The sequence below is a fragment of the Paralichthys olivaceus genome, chromosome 7 (genome assembly GCF_024713975.1).
Source record: "Paralichthys olivaceus isolate ysfri-2021 chromosome 7, ASM2471397v2, whole genome shotgun sequence".
Taxonomy (NCBI): domain Eukaryota; kingdom Metazoa; phylum Chordata; class Actinopteri; order Pleuronectiformes; family Paralichthyidae; genus Paralichthys; species Paralichthys olivaceus.
This window is the reverse complement of record NC_091099.1, coordinates 12,991,175-13,013,459: the sequence shown is the minus strand read 5'-3', so window position 1 is coordinate 13,013,459 and position 22,285 is coordinate 12,991,175. Positions and strand designations below refer to the sequence as shown.

Genomic DNA, 22,285 nt, shown 5'->3' with positions numbered 1-22,285 from the left:
AACAAACTGTGCTAACATCACAACTCCTTCAACAATGAATTGTCAAAGAGCAAAAGCTGCAGCAAGTTGTTCATTTGTTAAGCAAGTGACAGAATGAATCAATAGTTATTGATAACTGATTAACAGTGTGAGATGAGAAGCACTAGATGTCTTACAAGGGTTTATTTTGCCCATGCAGTTAACCTAAGTCAGGGAAGGACCCAAAAAATGTTGACCAAAACCGTATCCTTAACCATGACCAATTCATGACTAACCCTAACCACAACTCACATCTGACCTTTAACCTTAGCCAGGACCTAACAAATGTAACTTTTGCTTCTTGTAGACCAGGTTTTGGTCCCAATGAAAACTACTGGTCATAACAAAATCAATGTTTGGGGTTACGGTAACCTGAAGAAGTAACAAATGTGATTTGTAATGACATTATATTGACTTACATGATTTCCAATTCATGTTTCTGTGTCAAAGCTAAATCCAATATAACTGAGGTCCATCCTGCTACTGTGGTGTCATCCAAGTGTCCGTGTGCCCCGAGTTTTTCAAACGACTTGAAACAGCATCATTTACACCATGTTTATAGGCTAAACGCCCTCAGATATCCTCCTCCTGAGTTTTCATTTTTGAGTGAACTGTCCCTTAAACCTCAACTTTAACCCAGCCTTAACCTCACATGGACACGTCTTCACCTTAATGCAGGGGAGGTAGAGTCTGGGTGAGGCTGGGCCGCATCAAGTACTCCACAAAAAAAGGGTTTCAGGTATTCCGATACGTACAACTTATCCAATCTTCTCAATCTTTATGATGAACAGTTCTTCAACATGAACGGTTCTTCAGAACGGAATCACGTTTCAATCAAGTGACTAACGCTGCTAATTCACTTTGGCTAACTTGACAACGAACGCCACATGAAGCTGTCAGGGCAAGCCCGCCCAACGACTGGACAAAAAGGTGCGTTTAACAAAAACGCGCAGGCCACACTAACACTAAACTTTGATGTCAAGTAGGGGGCCACAAAATATAGTCCAGCGGGCCGCAATTGGCCCGCGGGCCGTGAGTTTGAGACCCCTGCCTTAATGGGTTAAGTTATGGGGACTTGCTTTTTGTCCTTCTAAGGAAGACAAGTCACTTCACTCTGATTGTGTCAATAGATACCGGTCCTCTCAACATGAGTAATCTCTGGCGCGCGAGCACACGCACACATTAGGGGCGTCTATGGACGAGTGCAGTGTGTTTGAGCTGCAGCTACACACACCGCCTCTAGGGTCGAGCGAGAGAGAGAGAGAGAGGGGAGCAGAGCGCAGACCCACACACACACACAGAGAGAGAGAGAGAGAGAGAGAGAGAGAGAGAGAGGGAGAGAGAGGAGCAAACCGCAGACTCACACACACTGAAAGAGAGAGAGAGGGAGAGAGAGGGAGAGAGAGAGAGAGATAGTCAGTCATAGACCGTGAAGGACCATGACAGTCCGGAGCGGGAGCAGGAAGAAGGAGTCTGAAACCTAAAACCTTCACCTGCGGCTGATGGGCGGGAAACATGCGCCCTGACAGAGATTTACGCACCGGGACTTTACTCGTGCCTTCACCGACACCTTCAGGGAGTTCACACGTTCCTGCGCGTCGACCGGGACGCGGTGTTTAAGCGCAGACGATCGGCGGAGCCCCGCGGAGTTTGGCCGTGTGCTCCGTAGTCTTTCCGTCAGATGACAACAGGACACGTTGTTGAATCAGGAGACTCAGCGGTGAAATAAAAAAAAAACTAAACAAACAGGAGCAAAGCGAATGTGGTCACCAGCTTCGTCTCCAGCGTCTTCCCTGCGGTCACTTTCGGCTTCCTCGCAGTGTCGTGTGGGCAAAGTAGCCCAAAGAGGGTGGAGAGGATGCAGGTGAAGAAGCACCGGGACTCGGACCGGAGCGGCGGGGACATGCTGGAAACGGACGGTCTCCGTAAAAACTCTTCGTGCTTCTCAAATATCAAGATATTCCTGATAGCGGAATGCGCCCTCATGTTGGCTCAGGGCACCGTCGGAGCATACCTGGTGAGTGCAACTCATGAAGCAGCCTGAGCTCGCCCCTGCCTGCACTGTCTCTGTGATCGTACCAAGACCCTTTAGATCACATCCTGGTCTCACCTGGATCTGGACTCTGTCTCCTGAGCGGTGACATGAGATAACATATCACCTGCACGGGACACATTTCATCCTCGACTGCCCCCGGTGTGATCTAATAGCCTCCATAAAATGCTCACCTTCCATGTCTGATTGCATTTGATCATGGAAAGCTCAGTTTGAGTTGTGATAACATAACATTTTTAAGTTTTCAACTCAAACTGAGGCATTTTTAAATCATCAATGTAGAATCCAAAAAGGTTGACTTTTTCAACTTTGTTTGGCATAAATAATAATTAATTTGTCTGAAATTGAGCGAGGAAGTAATTACCCAAAATGTCATCCAAGGTCAAGGACACACCCTGTTTCGATTTAATTTTACTCACTCTTTCAGTTTTGTTTCTGCTAACACTAAGACAAACGTAGCCACGCTGCAGAAAAAGGGTTTAAATATGTTCTTTGTACTTAAAAAACTGGAAATGTGTAATTTATGATCCTGTTTCAAAGAAGGAAGGAATCAGAAAAGTCTTACAGCGTGCTGTGAATCTCACATAGATTTTGTCGGACAAAAGCGGAAATGTTTTAAAATATTCCTCAAAGTATCCCGGAGGAGACACACAGCTCGGGGCAACCACTCAGAACATTTAGTTTCGACATTAGCAAGTGTTTATTTTCCAAGAATCCCACTGTTTCTTTGGCTCAGTCAATATTAATAGACCAAACCCATGGCCATATTTGGAGTGGAACATCTTATCTTCTCTGTTAGTAGACCTGCTGAGCATCAAGCATCCTGCAGCTCAGAGCTGCAGCCGGGCACAGCGGTGCCGCTCACAGTTAGAATGATTAACTAAAGAGGAAGTTCTTCCTCTTCCTTCACCATTCATTTATGTTAAGAAGACCTTACACTTCTGCTTTTTTAACAGTATGATTGTTTTGCACACCTGTATAGACAGTGTGAGTTGAAACTCCATCCGTTGAGGTTTGGAGTCATTTCTCTCCAGCCTGTTTGTGTTCATCAACAGACCGTAGCTCATTTACATGGACAGGTCATCAGCCACCTGCTTTCACTATCTGGTGAACTGGAGTCAACCCACATGAGCCACTGTGGTGTCTCTGATAGGATGATGGGACTTAGGGTTGTTTGCTGGCAGTGAAACAACAAAACTCGACTATCATGGCCCCTTTGCTTTTCTGTGAGCTGCTTACAGTACAAGACACTTAGGGACACGCTGCGTGCCCTGATTTAGCAGCCTGTTGGCAACCTGTCACCCTGTGCAGGCTGATAGCACAGAAGTACAGATCTGACAGATCTGTGACGTCGTCCTAGTTCTGGCATTCATGTGGGTTTTTCTCACTTCAGAGAAAAGGATTCACTTTGATAGCTTCACTGCTTTTGATAGATAGAATAAACTGCCTCTTATAATTCCCTCAAAAAATATCATAACTAAATCACTTCATGATTCTTTCCTGCAGTCAGTGAATTGGCAATGGCTGCAACTATTTTTGGTGTTGATTAATCTGATGTCTACTGTTTTAGATGATGTATCATCTGTAAAATGTAAAGCCCCGACCAATACGACAGATATTCTTGGGGGCTGATGCCGATACAGATATTAGGGAGTCAAACATGTTTGATGTTCGATATATAAAGTATCGAACACTTATCACAAAGAAATGTAGTTTTTTGGGCCAACTGATAAATCAGGCAGGTTCTCGTATAATGTCAAAATATATCATAAAGAGGAAGATCACATTCTTACATTTGAGATTTGAGAATTGTAGCATATCTCTACTATTATTATCAAGTTTTCCCATTGACATAATCGATCACCAAAATAGATGTAGATAGTCAATTAATTTTTTTCCTGACAGACAGTATAACATGGGAGGTCCCTCATTGTGATCTCAGTCAGTTTTTAAGCCAAAAGGTCAAACATGACGTGGTTCCAACAGGTCTGGCTGCTGTTTATTCTCATATATATTGTAAAACTCAATATCTGTCAGTTTTGAGCTGATTCTCAGTCTGAAGAATCAGTACGAACCAGAAGAGGCTGCACATTCAAACACACTTTCACACATGTTTCAGCTAATTTTAGACTTTTAATTGCCGGAGTTAATATGATACACATGTCGTGGGAAACTCTATCTGTGACTTCTGTGCATGTGGTACCTGAGGATCTAAGCTCTGTTGGTTAAAGTAACACTTCCCTGATAAGAACCAAATCTGACACTCCAGGGCTCGAGCTGCAAAGTGCGACTAACACCTGAGCCTGAACTGTGTTGGTTCTCAGCTGAGCAAACCTGTCAAACTTGCAGTCGCACTGAATCAGTTGAGTGTGGGAGGGAGAAACCCAAACTGTTCAACAGGATCATTAATATCTCTTTAAAAGCATAATAAACATCGGGTCTGATACATTCCAATGAAGGATGTGTATTTTTCTAGGTAAGGCTACTTTGACACTACTCAGTGGTGTTAATATTCCCCACTTAAATGCACATTAATGCTACATGATGACATTTCAGGTTAATATACAGACATAATCCCCCAGGGAATTTATCCTAGGTGTCAGCCCTGGGCCTTTTTCATTAAACATTACATAGGTGTAGCCATTAACTGAGCACCTGACGTCACGCTCTGTTGAGAAAAGTGGTTAACATTTAAAAATCCAGAATGACATGCTGTTCTATTTTACTCTGGTAGTTTTCGGGTTTTATAAAAAATATGCCCACAGCTGATATGAAAGATGTAGTTTATTTTCGACATAAATAAGCAGATCTTAAAATTAGCTCATTCAGAGCAGTAAAAGTACGTTTAGCTAACCTTGAGTTAACCTTCAGTGAGTCACACCTCATAAAACACAGTGGATGTGATTCTAAATAGCTCAGGCTTCACTTATAAACACCTGCTGTGCCTTTACAAACGGCACCACTTCAGCACATTCACGTCAGTGCTAAACCTTAACGTGCTCACGGGAATGTCAGCATCGGGCAGCATTCTCTGCCTGCTCATAATACAGAACATCCTGAAACCACTCGGTGGAAGTTGGCGGACTCCTTTTGCTCAGACAAACTCTCGCTCATCTGTCAGGTGATGTGATGGGACATCACGCTGCAGTGTGACCAAGTTTGTTTTGTTGCCATGCAGCCGATTAAAACATTTACACAGTGCGAGGTTTTTATCCAGACAAATATGTCTGCTGGGCAGTCTGCTATCCACTGTGTTTTTCCTGTGTAAATTATCCTGGTCGTAATCCTGCTGGAAGGCTGCCTGTTAAAGTCACAGTGGAAGTGCACAAACATGTTGAACGTGGCGACGAGAGCTTAACTCCTCTGCACAAGCTGTCAGTCATACACACTCTTGCTCAGGCCTCCCGTGATGAGATGGTATCCGATTAGATAATGGCCTTACTCCTTTTGAGATGCTGTATTGCCGTGTTGCTGTCTGCGTAGAGCTAAAGCTAGAATGTCGACGGGTTGTTTGGGCTTGGCATCGCTTCTAAGGTCAAGATGAGGTAATGCTGTGACCAGATCACGGACAGGTGGAGTCAGCCAGGCATAAACACCGCCCCGTCCAGTGTGTTCGCAGTTGTTAGAAAGAGCTGCCCAAAGGGTGGAAACGTCTTGACTCTTTTCTGAAGTTTTCCATCCACTCAACATCACTGGAGGACACTGGCACGAACCGCTCCCAATGATCATCCGCACAGCGCCTTGATGTGCAGTGACGGAATGACTGCAGTCGTGTTCAGAGCAGCTGCAAGAACGACCTGCTGTCACTTTTGCTTCTTAAAAAGTCACAGAGGACATTTTTTAAAGTGCTACAATGACAAAACAGGCTGTACAATGTTTGTCTCTGTTGACATTGACATTACCTCGTCCACTCACCCGTGGTGCATTAAGTCTAGTCTCAAACGGGAGGGGCATTTTTAGAAAAGAGGTTGTGGTTTAATATCAGGCATCTGTCACGGCTGTATGGTGCAGTTTGTGCATCAGGACAGATTGAAGTATCATAGAACAAATTCAACTTTTAAATTAATGCTAAAACTTAACTGTCCTGTTCACTTCCAATTAGGCACCACATCTGGTGTTCAGATTGTGATGTAGATGGCTGTTTTAGAGACGTGGACACATACAACTATGTTTAAATTTTAAAACAGCATTTTTAAAACAAAAAATTGCTCTTTCTTGCTCAATATGTTTTAATCCCCATCATCAAAATGCAAATCATGTGGCCGCTTGCATACGCTGCATGCACGTGCAGGTGTAAACAGAGTCCTCAAAGTATAGCTGGTCTCCTACGCATGTAAAATGCAGAACTTGCACAACAGCTGTCAGCAAAAGCAACATGGTGAGCAACACTTCTGTTGACTGGTAGCTGAGTCTGATGGAGGTTGTTTTCCTCTGGAAGGGGGTCATTGGGAGTGTCAGCAATCACTAAAATGTCTCTGGGTGTCAGGCGCATCTGTAAACTGTCACAGAGGAAATGGTTTGAGAGAGTGGAGAAAAACACAACATGCAATATAGGGCAAAGTGGAGAGTATTTACCACACAGAAACTCTAGTAATAGAGTATATGATATTTTATATGCAGTGAAGTAATGTGAAGTTAAATGAAGAACTTCAGTGTAGTTGCATTAAAAAAAAGAGAGGATTTTTGATCAGTCACTCCCACATTTGGCCCTGAAGCAGCCTTCTCAAGCCTTCAACGTCATTTTACGTCAAACGAAACGTCATTTCATTTATAAACGTCAGATAGTTGGAGCTACTTCTGCTCCAATTCAAATCCACTGTGTACATTAATCTGGCAAATCTGAGCATTTGGTGGAAAAATGTTCCAACAACAAAACCGCGACTTGATTCATCTTGCAGTGAAGTCACTCTCTTCAGAGCGGTGTGTTTGTGTTGGCAGGATGTGCACCCTCTCTTTTTTTCTCTCTCAGTTTTTCTGTAGAGCTCAGTCCAAACTCTTCAACAGAGCCAGCAGCAGGGAGATGGAAAATTGTGATGCCATTTCAAGGACAGTTTGGGACAGATCTGAAAATAGCTTGATAACTGTTTAAATGAGTCACTGTGGTTCACACGGGCACTGAGAGACTGTTCCCACACATCACAAGCAAACACACAGTCGCCCTCTCTGCTTTATTGTGCTTCATTTGACAAAGCCTTTACCACCTAACAGTACTTAATCAGCTACTCCTGAATCATATCTGACAAACTGTCGTGAACAACCGCTCCGCTGTGTTTGCTTCAGCTGAGAGTCGAGGCTGTGTGGAACGACAGCTGGGGAAAGAGAGAAGCTTGTGATGAGCCGTTCGGACTGTGGAAGTAAACGTTGCTGTGCGCAGTTAATTGGAAACAGAGGCCTGTTGGCAGGGAGGAGACACAGTGTGGAACATCTGAACAGTCTTTCATTCAGGATATTCCAATGGAAAGGAGCTGTTTAAACTGCATGACTCATGATTTCTCCAAGAGCCTGTCCAAAAGAATCAAATAAAGGTCCAGTGTAGTCCTAGTGTTAATGTGTGATCTGTATCTGAATATATTATCTGGATGGTGACATTTGGTTCTTGTAGTAATGTGATTACAACTGAAGACACTGTTTTTAAATTACATCACTGTTGCTACATTTACATGGGATGTCCACTCTGAACTGAAGTTTTTGAACACTGCTAAACTCCGCTGTTGTCCGTGTTCGCTTCCTGATTGGTTCACGATTCCACTGGTAGCGGTGAACACGAGGCGTTGCTTACACTAACACTATAACAGTTCCACTTCATTGTCGGCCCAAGAAAATAAGTACCTTGCCATACTGTTCACCAACGCTGTTCGTCCTTTATAGTATTTTCCGTAACTAAGCAACCAACTACAGTGTGGACACTCCTGACTTCCTCTTTAAACTGGAAGAATGGTCATGTGATTTCCGTTTTTAATGCAATTAAATTGTATTTGTACAAATCACATCAAACATAATCTCAAGGCAATTTACATAGAAGGTTGAGACCTTACAAAAGTAAAGTGAAGTGGGAAGCTAAAATGCTCATGTGGACAGAGATTGATTTAGTTTAAAAAAGCTGTTTTGCTGCTGCTTCTTCTAGTTTTTCTCTGGGTTTGTTCAAGCTAAAAAAAAAAAGGCAGAGTTGGACTTCCTTTCAATATGATGAATAGAATTGTCATGTGATTTTCATTTACATGTACTTCAAGATGCAAAGTGGTCGATGTGATCACAGTATGTTCTGTGTGCATACTCCCCTGCATACTCTAACAGCTCTCACATCAATGCCTGGTGTAAATGGGAATATAAGTATTAAAATGCTTATGTCTAGTATACCGATAAATCATATGATGAATACTTTTTTCCAACAGTGACATGAAATTCCCACACCCTTGGGTTTTTATTGTTTTTTATTCTTGCTTCTTGCAGCATCACTTCCATGGCTGTGGTTTAAAGCAATGCTCTGTTGTTTTCAGGTGAGCGTGCTGACCACCCTGGAGCGGCGGTTCAACCTGCAAAGTGCTGACGTGGGGGTGATCGCCAGCAGCTTTGAGATTGGCAACCTGGCATTGATCCTGTTTGTCAGTTACTTTGGGGCCAAAGCACATCGCCCCCGTCTGATAGGCTGTGGGGGCATCGTCATGGCGCTCGGCGCCCTTCTCTCAGCTCTCCCAGAATTTCTAACAAATCAGTACGAGATAGGGGCAATGTGGAGGACTGATGTGGGTCGGGATGCTTGCTCCAACACCAGCAGCAGGGACGCTCAGCTGGCAGAAGACAATGTGTGTGACAACAGGGCCAACACCAACATGATGTACCTGCTGCTGATCGGAGCCCAGGTCCTGCTGGGGATCGGTGCCACGCCGGTGCAGCCTCTCGGAGTGTCCTACATTGATGATCATGTGAAGAAGAAAGACTCTTCACTCTATATAGGTGAGTCACAATCATAACAAACAATCCATATTTCTCATAATATACTGAGAAAAAGACAATAATGAAAGATGGCCACAATGAAGGAAGTCCGAGAATCACAAGCTGAATGATTTTCCTGGTAAAGATAAGCAGTGCTCAAGGAAACAGATGATTATCACGTTGGATGGTAAAAATCTTTTTTGCTCCAGTACACTGATTTCCCAGGGCTTCTGATCGGTACAGTGGAAAATTGGCCATAAATGTGTTTGTTCGTTACCATCAGGTTCAATGTTTGCTCGGAGTCAACACAGCGTGTGCATGTAGTGTATTTGTGTTCTTCTTCTGCACACCATCTCCCTGTGTTCAAGCACAGGCCTGTTCACGTGAGTGCCAGGTGAGCACATCTCAGAGCAATTTAATCTCCATTACACAGGTTTCAGAGGCGAAGAGGCCAGAAACAGGTTAAATATCTTTGCTTCGCACAGTCTTTTTTTTCAAAGATGCTGCTGATGTGGCTCTTCCAGGTTTTAAGGTGCATTCAAAGTGCTTTCTGTGCACAACTCTGAATTCACAATGGCTGCCCGGGGATATGTATTTGCTGTGATATGTATATTTAGCTTTGGTATGCAGGAGGCAACTCTAATACTTTTGTCATTAAGCCGTGAAGAGTTTTTACTTCTGTAGCATTTTCTGTAAGTCAGAAATTCAGGGAGATGTTTTACTGTTCCAACAAACTAATATTCTGCATATTATAGTTTCCACTGAAGACAGATAAGAATAAAATAATGATAGTAATAAAAATAAACTTTATTTATGTTGTACCTTTCAAAACACAATTACAAAGTGCTTTACAAGACAAAAGAAAGGAAACTGAACAATTAAAACCAGTTCATTCACAAGATTGAAATATAAGAATACAAATGTTAAAGATGAGAAAAGATAAAACAAAACATTCTAAAAGATTTATTTTAAATGTATGCTTTTTTTAAATTATCATTCACCTTTCAGGAGAAAACATATGTTGCTGAAGCAGCAGTCAGTTAGCGTAGCTTAGTTTAGCATAGACAAACACATGGAAACAGATAGTTTGGATCTGTCCGAAGATAAAATCCACCAACCAGTAACGTCGAAGCTCAATAATAAACCTCAATCTTAATTTGTAAAAATCACGGTGTAAAAACAAGTCACGCTTTTGCCTGCATGGAGTGGTCTTTATGCTAAGCTAAGCTAACTAGCTGCTAGCTCCATCTGCATGTTTACCACACAGACATAATGGTGCATTCATGTGCTTCTTGGAAAGTCCCACTTCCAGAGTCATGACCTCTTTGTTCTGCCTTGGGTGTGTTCATGTGCTTTGAAGTCAGAATGTGGAAAAAACAATGGCGCTGTTAGCATGTGTCGTAGTTATGTGTTAAGAGCTTTTTACAACACCTTGACAACTCTTTGCTATGTTTGCACATAATGAAGAGCAAAGAAAAAGGACCAGGTGAGTGTTTATCATAAAAATGTCTGTATTAAATACAAAGTCTGCTGTTAGGTGCTTGTGAGGGATGGACATGTAGTTTCAAGTGACAAAAGTGCAACATTTGACATGTTCTTATTAGAATCTGTTATTTAGAGCTGATTGTAAACTTGAGTTAATTGTTGAAAAGGGATCTGAATTGTTGTTTCACCCTGAAACGGGGATCATGTGAATTTTCTTAGTCTGGAACGAATTTTTCCGATTATCCTGCCAACACATGAGAAAGAAAAAGTCTTGGTAGGTGACAGAATAAACACATTCCCAAAACTATTTGTTTGAAGTTAGAAATCGTGACCTTTTAACTTGCATATTAAACTTCTTCACTGTGAGGCTTCCACTACAAAAGTAGCATCTGCTTCTTTGTGTTGACTGTGACCTGCCCTTAATTTGTCGTCCAGTTTAATACATCATCCATCGATGGAGAAGATGAGATGTGTTTGCATAGTGTGTGTTTTGTTGTCAGTGTGCGGCAGAGACGATGACCGCCTGGATGGAGGATGGGTTCAGGGCTTGTACACACCCTTTACGCAGCAGCAGCAGCATACGGGTGGCTTTTGTCACTCAAATACAGATGTGACCTGCAAACAAAGGCATCAGTCTGCAGCCTGTAATCTCGAGCCCAAAGCTGATTTTCTTAATTGCCGTTCTCTGTATTTATTTGTCCTGAACATGAGCAGCACCTAGAGCTTTGTTTGAAACAATAAAGAGCATGAAAAGGGCTTCTGCCATTTTGGCAACACCGTCGTGGGCTTGTTCGCAGTTGAAGGTGGTAAGCGATTGAAGTTGGGCAAGAAGAAATATTTGGTTCTGTCCTCCTCTGATAAGCTGCGACAAGAGCTGGAGGAAAAACAAGCGGTGAGCAGCGAGGAACAATGTGGTATTGAGTCGCGCTCAGCTGATCGTCCTAATCCTTCTGCTGCAGGCGTGTCATGTGCCTGCAGCTGCATGAATGGAGTAGATTGTCTGAAACTCTGTGAGATTTCCTTTCACATACTGTTAATATATTTGGATTATTTGCCAGTTTACGTCAACACATCCAAATTGTTGAAGCGGCAATATAAAGCTAATTTTAAAAAATCTGTATGGTTCCTAGAAATTCTCTATCAGTCTTATGTTTCATGTTCGATTCTCTGTAAACTCAGTTGTGAACTTGAAGCAATTTCAGGAGCGTGTAAACCTCCACAGAGACCCAACAGTGTCCTTATGAAACCACTTTTAAATCCACTAGATTGTATTTGGATCAGCACCAAAGTGCACACATTCATAAATATCAGTCCCCTAAAGATGTCGGGCTTTTATGCCTCAGCGTCTCCGACAGCCAGTGACCCGAGGCATTATGTTTTCAGGTTGTACATCTGTTCGTCCCAGTCGAGTGAACGCAATATCTCAAGAACAGAGGTGGCAAAAGTACTCACATTCTCTACTTAAGTAAAAGTACAGATACTTGTGTAAAAAAGACTGGTAAAAGTAGAAGTACTGATTCAACTCCTTTACTCAAGTAAAAGTAAGAAAATTCAGGCTCTGAAATGTACTTAAGTACAAAAGTAAAAATGAATTTTTAACTTATATGATACACGATGCATGTTTTTATGGCTTGTAGGCACACAAAATAGGATAGTTTTCCTCTTTTGTTAACAACCTGCACAGAGCTGGTACAGAGGAAAAAAATCACCGGACACAATCTAGTTTTGCTGCCAAATTTCAGACAGAATAATAAAGACTAAACTTAACCGAGGTCCTGCACGAGCACCTGGATATTTTTTACAGGGAATAAATGGATGGGGAATGTGTTTGCGTGGATTAAGCCCCTGCCCCTTGTACATACCGCCCGTCGCTACTACTGATTGGATGGTTTACTGAGGTCCTCAGATCGGACCCGTCGGAGTTGGTCACGGCCCTGTGTTGTTATATCTGCTACGTCATGTCGTCATCCGTGGAGGTTGAAACAAGTAACGAGCCAGTTTTGAGAATGTAAGGAGTAGAAAGTACAGAAATTTGTGTTCAAATGTAGAGTAAAAGTAAAAAGTCGTCAGAAAATAAATACTCAAGTGAAGTACAGATACCTGAAAAATCTACTTAAGTACAGTAACAAAGTATTGGTACTTCTTTACTTTCCACCTCTGCTCAAGAATGCCTTGAGGGAATTTCAAATTGTTTACAAATATTCTCTTGTACTCATGGAAGAACTGATTTGATTTTGGTGGTAAAAGGTCACGGTGACCTCACTAAGCACATTTTTAGCCTTGTGAACTTGATATCTCTGGAACGCCATCAAGTAATCCTTTCAAATTTGGCACAAACATTTACTTGGACTCAAGGATTCATTCACTTGGGTTTGGTATTCAAAGGTCTAGGTCACTGTGAATTCACAAAACACATTGTTTGACTTGTGAATGCAGTATCTCTGAAACGCCTCGAGGGAATTTTTTCACATTTGACACAAACATTCACTTGAGCTTGGATTTCATCTTTGTAGCCTAAGGTCACTTTGGCCTCACAAATTATGTTTATGTTTTTCTTGAACATGATATCTTAAGTACAGCTTGACGGAATGTCTTCAAATTTGGTGCAAACTTGAACTCAAAAGATGAATTGATTTGATTTTGGTGACTGGAGGTCAAAGGTCAGGGTCACAATGACCTCATTTAACTGTATTTCAGTTTAAAATGTACAGTGACCTTTATATGAACATACGTATTTAGAAATATGTACACAGACACTGCACTGGTTGGCGGAGGCATACAACTACAGTGAGGTAATTCTATTTTCATCAAGATCCATTTATTTCTGAGAAATTGAAAAAAACTTCCCCGATCCGCCCCCTGATCCAAATCTGCATCAAATTTAGATGAGTTCTTCCTTCGGTCATCCGCCACACCCCTCCACAAAATTTCATGGAAAACCATTGACTAGTTTTTGCACAGTCCTGGCAACAAATACAAACAGACAGAAACACAACCTCCTTGGCTGAGGGAATAAGTCCAATAGTATTAGCATGTCTATATCACAACTTATCGGATGAATGTAGTTTTATTTCCTTATTGTTTTATATTATTTATTTAAAAATATGAAGGTGAATGCTTCCATCGTCTCCATCATCTCATGTTTTCTCAGTAGAGATTTGAGGAGGAATGTAGGAGTGGTGTCAGAAGGGCATTAGAAGAGAAAACACCTTTCAAATCTCACACCAGAAGCTTACGCTCACTCCTCTAACAGCTGCAAACAGATGTGCTTCAGTAAAACTTCCTCTGCTCCCTCGTTTTCAAACTGCCACGTTAAAAGTAGCTACAAGCTGCTTCGTCAGTGGACCTTTTCATAGCAATTGTTCCTCTTCTCCTTCAAGCACTGATTGAAAGCAAAGTACTTGTGCTATAAATGTTTGATTCATTTCAAGGATTTGATATCACATCATTTCACCCAAGGTTAAAACATCACGATTAACCCCGATTTATGAAACACGACACCAAGTGTAATTGAAGCCTCTTTTTTTTCCAGCTGCAGCTGTTGCCTGCACCGCCGATGTCAAAGCACATTCTTGCGCGTTGATGTGTTATTGTTAAAATTAGAGCCTGAGCTAAAAATCCAGGTGAAAAAGAGCAGAGGTATGTTCCTGCCCCGTCATGTATGGCAGCGGAGCAGGGAGAGTCGAGAGGCCTGGAGAAGAGCCATAATTACAGAGTGAGGCAGGAATGCCAACCAGCCAGCCATGAGGTGGGTCTGAGTGGGTCGGGACGCACATGCATTCCGCACAAGCCTGTGAAAAACAACTCTGACTGTCTGGTGTTACTGTGAGAGCAGCAGCAGACTGAGCTTACTGCTGTTTAAACAACTGTAAAACACTCTGAGGCAAAGTCTGCTCCGACTCTTTTAAAGAGCTCTTTGTCCTCGTCTCTCTCTCTCTCTCTCTCTCTCTCTCTCTCTGGTGAAGATGAGAACGTTCACAGTCATTGTGAGGATATTTTAGGAGCTTGTGCTCCTAAATGATGCACGTTCTTCTTAAAAAGGAAGTACTTCAGTGTATACTTTGAATGCCGTCACCGGCAAAGTCAAAAAATCTGTCAAACATAAACACATGCACTTTATGTCCTTGTGTTGTTTTGGTTTGTTACCGGAGTCTAGACGCAGCAGCTCATCTCTGGCCAAAGGAAACAAATATGATTGGACAGATTGCGTCAACAGGATCTCCATTCCCACTGCTCGTTGACCTTTTACTATCCACTGCTAATTCTGGCTCTTCCCACAGGACCCCCGACTGCATAAATATACTGTACAGGACACACAGAGAGGAGTTTGGAGCCGACGCTGTGTCGTCCAGCACAGTCTCCCTGCAGCTGCCTCTGCAGGTTTCAGAGGCTTTTAAACAGCCAGGCATTTCTTCATTAAACTGTAATGTACACTATGCAGTGGCTGCAGGATGGTGCAAATACAGTATGGGGGAGTGTGAAAGTATGATATTAATTAATTCATCAATGTCATGACCTTTTAAGTGAAATCCCACAGAGTTGGACATGTGGACGTTGCTTGTTGCATAATACATACAGTATAAGAAGTGTATGATCAGCGCTGATGGAGAGGAGGCTCAAAGTGCAGTTTTCCAAAGTAGCTTATTTTACTCAAACATGTGTCTCAGTAATCATGTACATTTACTTAAGTAGTTTTTTAAATGCAGTTTCTAGGTTTGTACTTTATTTAATCTCTATATCATGCAACATAATCCTACTAATACTACTACTAATACTATTTCACTTCATTTCAGAGGGAAGTATTCACGACTCCACTACATTTGTTTTATGGATGTGGTTAAATTAAAGGCTCCACACATCCACCCAGGTTTGTGTTTGATGTGTTTTCATTCATCACACTGTCTGGTTTAAGTTGGGTGGAGATAATATGTTATGTCCCTAAACTCTATAATAATTGGGTTGCTTGCCCCGCCCTAATAGGTAATAACAAAACAAAACAAAGAGGAGGTAGATCAGTTTGTACAGAGACTAGAAAGAAAGATAATATAAAAATGTATATGTACATGTATGTGAGTACATATTTCTGTCAATACTCCTAAAGTAAGATTTTGAATGTAGCATGAACACTAATGTGAGTGTTGCTTTCCAGAGAGCAGTCACTTACACAACAGAAAAAAGAGCTGCTTATATTCAACAACCTACTTCAGCTTTATAGCAAATGAGCTCCATGTTTTCCTACAAAAATAAAAATGTCTTGCGTTCCACCGTGTCTCGATGGACAAGCCACCAAACAAACATTCACCTGCAGACAAAGTACACTGCTGCCTTAATTTATGAACTGGGACTGAAAGAGATAAATAACAGTGATTTCAGCTTTACAGCCTCATGCTCCAATGACTGACAGGCAAGAGCATTAGAAGCCATGAAGTTTTATTAGCGAATGCAAACCTGTCAGAGAGGACATACTCTCTTTCTCTCTCTCTCTCTCTCTCTCTCTCTCTGTCAAACAAGCAAACTTGGAATTACAGAAGAGCAGTGGGGAAACACCAAAGTCCTTTTTTATTATATAGATTATAATGAAAATAGTATATTTAAAGTAAAAAGTATAAAAATGTGTCATTCCTGTCCCTGTATTTTGCTGCTCACCACTGCTTTGTGTTTCATTATCAGGCCTTTGCTCCGTCTTTCACCACAGCTCCTGCGTTTTTCTTCAAACTTTCATATTTCAGCAGTTTTCTAATGAGATGTTTCATCACGTTATGTGCACTTCAGCTCTGCAGGGATAAATTTAGCTTCAGGTTTGTTAGGAAAGAGACAAAAGGCGGGATCCTCGAGGGACTTGTCAACATTCCTGCTAAAATGCTGCGACTCCAAACAGTTGCTGCAGCAGGGCGTTTATATAAGCTACTTAAACTCAGCCCATGTTAATGTCATCTTGAAGGATTAGATTCTAAATGGGTTTTTCCGACCCCACCATAAGCTGCACACGCACTTTGCCTAGCAACACCAGTTTGTTTTATCTCAAGATGATAAACGGCATTGCAGTAAAACGCTCATCAGCTCACCGCTGCTCCTCTGCATCGCCGGTATGAACTGTGTGTCTTCCTGCTGTGTGTGTGTGTGTGTCAGGAGGCTCGGTGCTGTATGAGCTGAATGACGAACACAGCAGCCTCCCCCCGTTTCCCCCCCCATCTGGTCCTCGAGGGCAGAGAGCAATGAACATCAGATTATCTTGTATCCAACAGGTCGACACGATGCTGCTGTCTCAAACCTGATCATTAATTATCCACAAATACTCCTGAGCATTGCATCATGTAACGGAGTTAGAGAGGAGCTGAGTCGACATGAGGCCGAGCAGTGACTGCAGACACGCTCTTGCCTTAAATCGTAGTGATTGATTAGTGGATTCATTTAATTTGAGCCTGCCACCTTTCCTGGAATCTAAAGCCGTTTTCAGTCATGAACTCTAGAAAATGTGCCGACAATGGGGTCCAGACTTTCTCCACATTTTGCCCTTCATATAAGAGAGCAACAGGAGATTCTGTGGCTCAGACCCATTCACAACAGCAAAACTTTCATAGCGTTCAGGCGAGGGGTGGCGTCTCGGTAGAGCATACATGAGGCAGGACATTACGTGTAAATTCTGCTGCGGAGCATCAACACCACTGTCGGTTCTTATCACCAAAATCTTGTTGTCTTTCCAAGTTGACATCTTCTTCTACGACCTCCAGGAGACAGGTCTTTATCACCGGGAGAGATATTTGTATTCTTTTTGGATCATCATCTTGCCCGCTCGCTCGTGGTGAATTCCCCGGACATAATCCTGCCGCGTTCTCACATGGACCCACTCGGACATAATCCAGAGTTCAGTGCATGTCTGAAAGCAGCTTTATGTGGTCGTGTCTCGTTCCCGTGCAGTGATGTGGCAAAACACATGAAGCTAATTTGTCCACTGTTCATTTTAGATTTTTTGTTGCTGTTTTTTCCAGATGATACCAACGTATTGAAGAGTTGTTTGTTTACATGTGGATCTGATACGAATCAGATGGGGCACATTCACAAAACTCTTAAATGAACATCAGATGGGTGTGGACAGCGCACACAGTTGATTTTTACACTCCCAGATTTTCTGCTGTGTGTCATCATGTTGTGTAGTAGCCTCCTCATATGGCCTCTGGAGTGAGTCACCTCTTTCAGCCAATCTGCTGTTTTGGTGGAATCATACGACAGCGACTTCATAATTATGTCAGTGCATGTTTTGCATGTTGGTTAGATCACATGTAAACATCCAAAGGTAAATCTCCCACTTTGTTTTTGACAACACAGATGGAAGCAGAACATGAATCAGGTTAAATCTCAGTATGTATGTGTCAATGAAAGGCAAATTAAAAACCAATGTGGACAAGAGCGCCATGTTAATGGATAAAAACATTATAATTATATTACCATATCAATCAACAATGAAAATAATGGTTATTTGTAGAATCATTTGTTTTATTAGGTCACTTTAATGTAAATTGACGTTATATAATGTGATAATCACTCAAAACACATTACATGACAAGTCATATTCACACATTTACATATTGATGGAGCAGTTTGGGGTTTATCATCTTTCCAAACGACACTTGAACAGAAAGAGCTGGATTTGAACCACCAATCTCCTGTTTAGTGGGACACCCACTCTACCGCCTGAACCACAACAGCATCTGTACATCTGTGTAAAGTCTTTTTTTCTTCACTTTTCTTCAGATTGTCGTGACATTTGTTTTATAAATGTTGCGTATCTATAGACGTTGTTACAGGTGTAGAGGGATTACATTCCTTCTGTGTTTGTGTCTGTGAGACAGTATTGACACCTGCACCCTTAACTTTTTACAACTAAAAGGGAAAGATTTTGGTATTTACTCACGCACATTCCCCTTAAAGGCGGCCACTGCTTGACGTGCTGATTTAATCATTCTGCTTCGTGTCTTCCATCAAAGATTGACTTTAACTGTCGTTAAGATCAGAATAATATTCAGATTTAATTTAGATGTCAGCTGCATAAACTTATTCAAGACTCTTTCTGCTCTTTTTTTGCTGTTTGATGTAACTGGTCAACAGATGTCAGTGATCGTCACCACGGAAACATGGCCCCAAATCTCTTAATTAGCCTGGGGACAGGATGGTCATTTTTTTTGGGGCTTAAAATAAGTCAGTATAAATTTTTGTGGAATGAGCTCTTTTGAAGATCATTTTCAGTACCACTCTAAATGGAGGCCAATGTCTCTGGCCTGTTGAACCTTTCGTCCCTCAACCGGGCCGTCAGGGAACTGAACAAGTGTGAGTTTGGAAGCCAGTAAATAGGTCAGACCTCTGTATGAAATGGATCAGTGATATCAGATGTTAGACCCTCGGGCCATATTGATATTCTGACTTTGGCCCCAAACATGTTTATATGGTTTCTTCCTAGATCACCATCTGCAGGGGTGGAGTTGTGACTCAGTGGCCTGAACGGTGCTCTTTGTAGCACCTGGCCTTTATTTTGGCCTGAACATGCTTGTGTTAACGTTTTCCTCTTCGTCCTGAATCCCTGCCGCTCGTGTAAACCTAAACCACGACACCACGCAGCCTTCTCCAGACAATCTGGGTCAGGCTCTGTCACTGCTGATTAAAAAGGGGATTTTTTGTCATCCACTGGGGGAGGAGCTTTGGGATAAGAGGAGGGAGGAGACGGATCATAAACAGAGCAGCATCAGCAAGCCGTTGCCACAGAAACAGCCGGTTGTTTGGCTGCATTTTATTGTGACTATTGGATTGAAATGCTGAGTCGTTCCTCTGCAGTAGAGGATGCAGTTCTCCCTCTGTTTGTGCCCGGTCGTGCACGCCTCAGGCCGGCCGTCATCTCCCATCGTGGACTTGTCTTACACTTAACTGCTCATTTTTCAGAATAAAAAAACGAGCAGTCCCGACCTTGGACGAGGACTTTGCTCAGGAAATACAGATTCACACTGCGCCCGTGGCTTTACCACAAATCCGTAGCCTCATTGATTGAGTGGTGTGTAAGTGGTTTCTCCGTGGGCTCCTAGGATTACTCAGAAGCATGTTCAGCACTTAATCCCCATATCACTGATGGTGGAGAGTGAGGGATAACAGTGCCTAATTAAATGGACTCTGATCAATACGTAGGCAGTAATTATAATAGACTGTTTGATTCAGTCAACTTTTACTTACTCAGTGGGAAAACAGAATCTTATGTCTAATCCAAGCGTGTAATGCTCCATTTACCAAGTACAGGTTGGTTATTTTGCCGTGAATAAAGAAAAATTTTAGCAGCCAGTTTCCACCAGGAAAAAATACCTGGATTCACTTGGCTTAAGCAAAGTAATACAAACAGATCTTATTTAATATTTTTCACAATCTTTTCTTTTTTACCAGTGTATAAAACATTTCACCTTCACAAGATTCAAAACTTCACTAATTGAGATTTGGGGGAGTTTGTACTCTGACTTCCTGTTAGACAATAAGCACAGTGCTTTAGCATCCCTGTGGCAAATGAAATGTGGGAACATTTTTCATTCTGTCACATCAGTTTCAGTTGTTATAATCCCCCTGCTGAACTTTAATGGTAAATACATTTTTAAAAAAAAGAGTTTTATGTTGTGAATCTGAACCTTTGCATCTGCAAAGAAATGCTTCTGATTGAAGGTGTGTGAATTAATGAGGCTGTTGTTATGTGTGTCATCCTGTCTACTGTTAATGACTTTCCAGATCTACCTGCTTGCTGTGAATAAGAAGGTTTAGTCTCGACAAACTTGAAATGCTCTCATTAAAGCTCTTAGACATTTTCCCTTCATGGATCTTGATGAAAATATCAGGTACATTTAGGGAACTGATATCTATGAGTGTGTGGAATTTGGTGCAGCTTGATTAGATTTAAGTGCATTGATGGGCATATATATATATGGACCATATACTGTATATATGGTCCATGTATGAAAATTAATGTTTGAAATGTATGAAAATTAATGTTTAATAATTATTGTTGCACCTCTGCTTTGATTTCGGCCTTATCACCTATGCTTATAGGCATTTACTTCCCATTCAACTTTTTTTCTCCTCAAAACCCCTTCCTCATTTGGCCTGCGTAACAGATTCTCCTCTTCCTCAGGATGCAGGACAATTAGAGCTTTACAGTAATGTGTGGCAGACATAGCGCTGTAAAATTGGCTGTGGGCCTGCCTCTCACGTCTTCCTGGAGAAAGTGGGGGAATGGGCTGTTGGCATCTCTATCCTGTTAATTAGGCCAAGCCAACCACCATGGAAGCTGCTACCAGCTGCTGTGGAACGGTCCCAACCCTCTCTGAGCTCCTCGTCTTCTATAGAGCAGCTGCGGCCCTCTAGTCGAGAGACATTCATTGCTCCGGTCTCGTGCCCTTTCTCCTCCGCACTCTCATCCCATACCACCCAACTGCCCAACAATGGAGACTGTGTGCCGCTCCGTCCCAGCTCTGTGCAAACATCTGAGGCTGGATTGTAAACAGACCAGTGTAGCAGGGCAGAATGACTCTGCTCTTCTCTGTTACATTAACTCCTACCCACCGTCTATCTGCCCGTCTCTCCCTCCCTTCCCTCTCTATGTCTCTCTCCCTCTCTCACTACTTTGCTGACCCGGTGTTCTCGGGTGTTCTGCCAGAGTTGGCAGTCTGACATCACATCAGCGGCCTGTTTGAAAACATGCCTGCTCTGTTTATGTAATCTTATGGCACAAGAGAGAACGTCATTATTATTGTAACAGCAGTCGAAACCTGTGTTACTGTAATATTTGGAAATCGCCAGCCTGGCACAGATTCATAGAAACACTTAAAACGTTCCAACAATGAGGATGAGTTTGTTATTGAAGAGCATGGATTTAAATTCGTTTTTAAATAGTTTATTTGTTTGGGTCTATTCCAAGACTCCATAACATGAAAAAAAACAAAGCATTTAATGCGAATACAGTATTCACGCATATTAAAAACATACATTCAACCACATGATATAGATTATAATATCTATCATTTAGTCTTACAATACATCCACACCCATACACCATACATAAAAATCCTCACAAGGCCATTAGCTTTAAAACTACTGGCAATACAAATATTACAAGTATACAAATATTTCAACACAAATGTGCAGTTTAAATCTGCAGGACAAATGAATCCCAGTTGGTGCAAACTAATGCTGGAATCATTTAGGTTAATTAGGGCTTTTACTGCTTCCTGGAATAGTTGGAGTGTGATGACACAGGGTTAATTGGACTCAGAGATTACGTCACTGCATGTGAGGTTAAAGTAGCCTAATGCCATTGACCTCCAAGGTGGAGGATTACAGGCAGACACACTGGATACACACTCTTTAGAAATGTATTTTTCCTGGTTGTCCGTCCGAACATCTGCACGTGTAGTCTTGTGAACGTGATATCTCATCAATGCCTTGAGGAAGATTTTTTTCTGGTTTCTCAAACATGTGCACTTGGACTGGAGGATGAACTAGAGCAAACTCACTGTGATCTCACAAAGCAAAGATGATGGAGTGATAACAAATAACAACGTGGGCTTCGTAGAAAATTGGTGAACTCTTCCTGGAAAACTTGGTCTGATTAGGAGAGATTGCATTCATCCCTCTTTGGATGGAGCAGCTCTCATATCTAGAAATATGACAACGTTTATTAGACAGTCCATACCGTGACAATCCAGAGTTGAGACTAGGTCTTACATGCTTCTCTGCGCTTCTATTTGAGCAGTCACCCTCACAATATCCGACAGA

At 42.0% G+C, this 22,285-nt stretch overlaps 1 protein-coding gene across 1 annotated transcript in view; it reads left to right on the top strand.

Annotated features, from left to right (window-relative positions):
* The first annotated feature begins 1,259 nt into the window (after positions 1 to 1,259).
* The window catches only part of slco3a1a (solute carrier organic anion transporter family member 3A1a), a 40,141-nt gene continuing 19,115 nt past the window's right edge, over positions 1,260 to 22,285 (top strand). The window contains exons 1-2 of the mRNA XM_020114060.2: positions 1,260 to 2,035; positions 8,569 to 9,025. Of these exons, the coding sequence (XP_019969619.2) occupies positions 1,877 to 2,035; positions 8,569 to 9,025 (616 nt within the window). The 5' untranslated portion in view covers positions 1,260 to 1,876. The remainder of the gene's footprint in view (positions 2,036 to 8,568; positions 9,026 to 22,285) is intronic.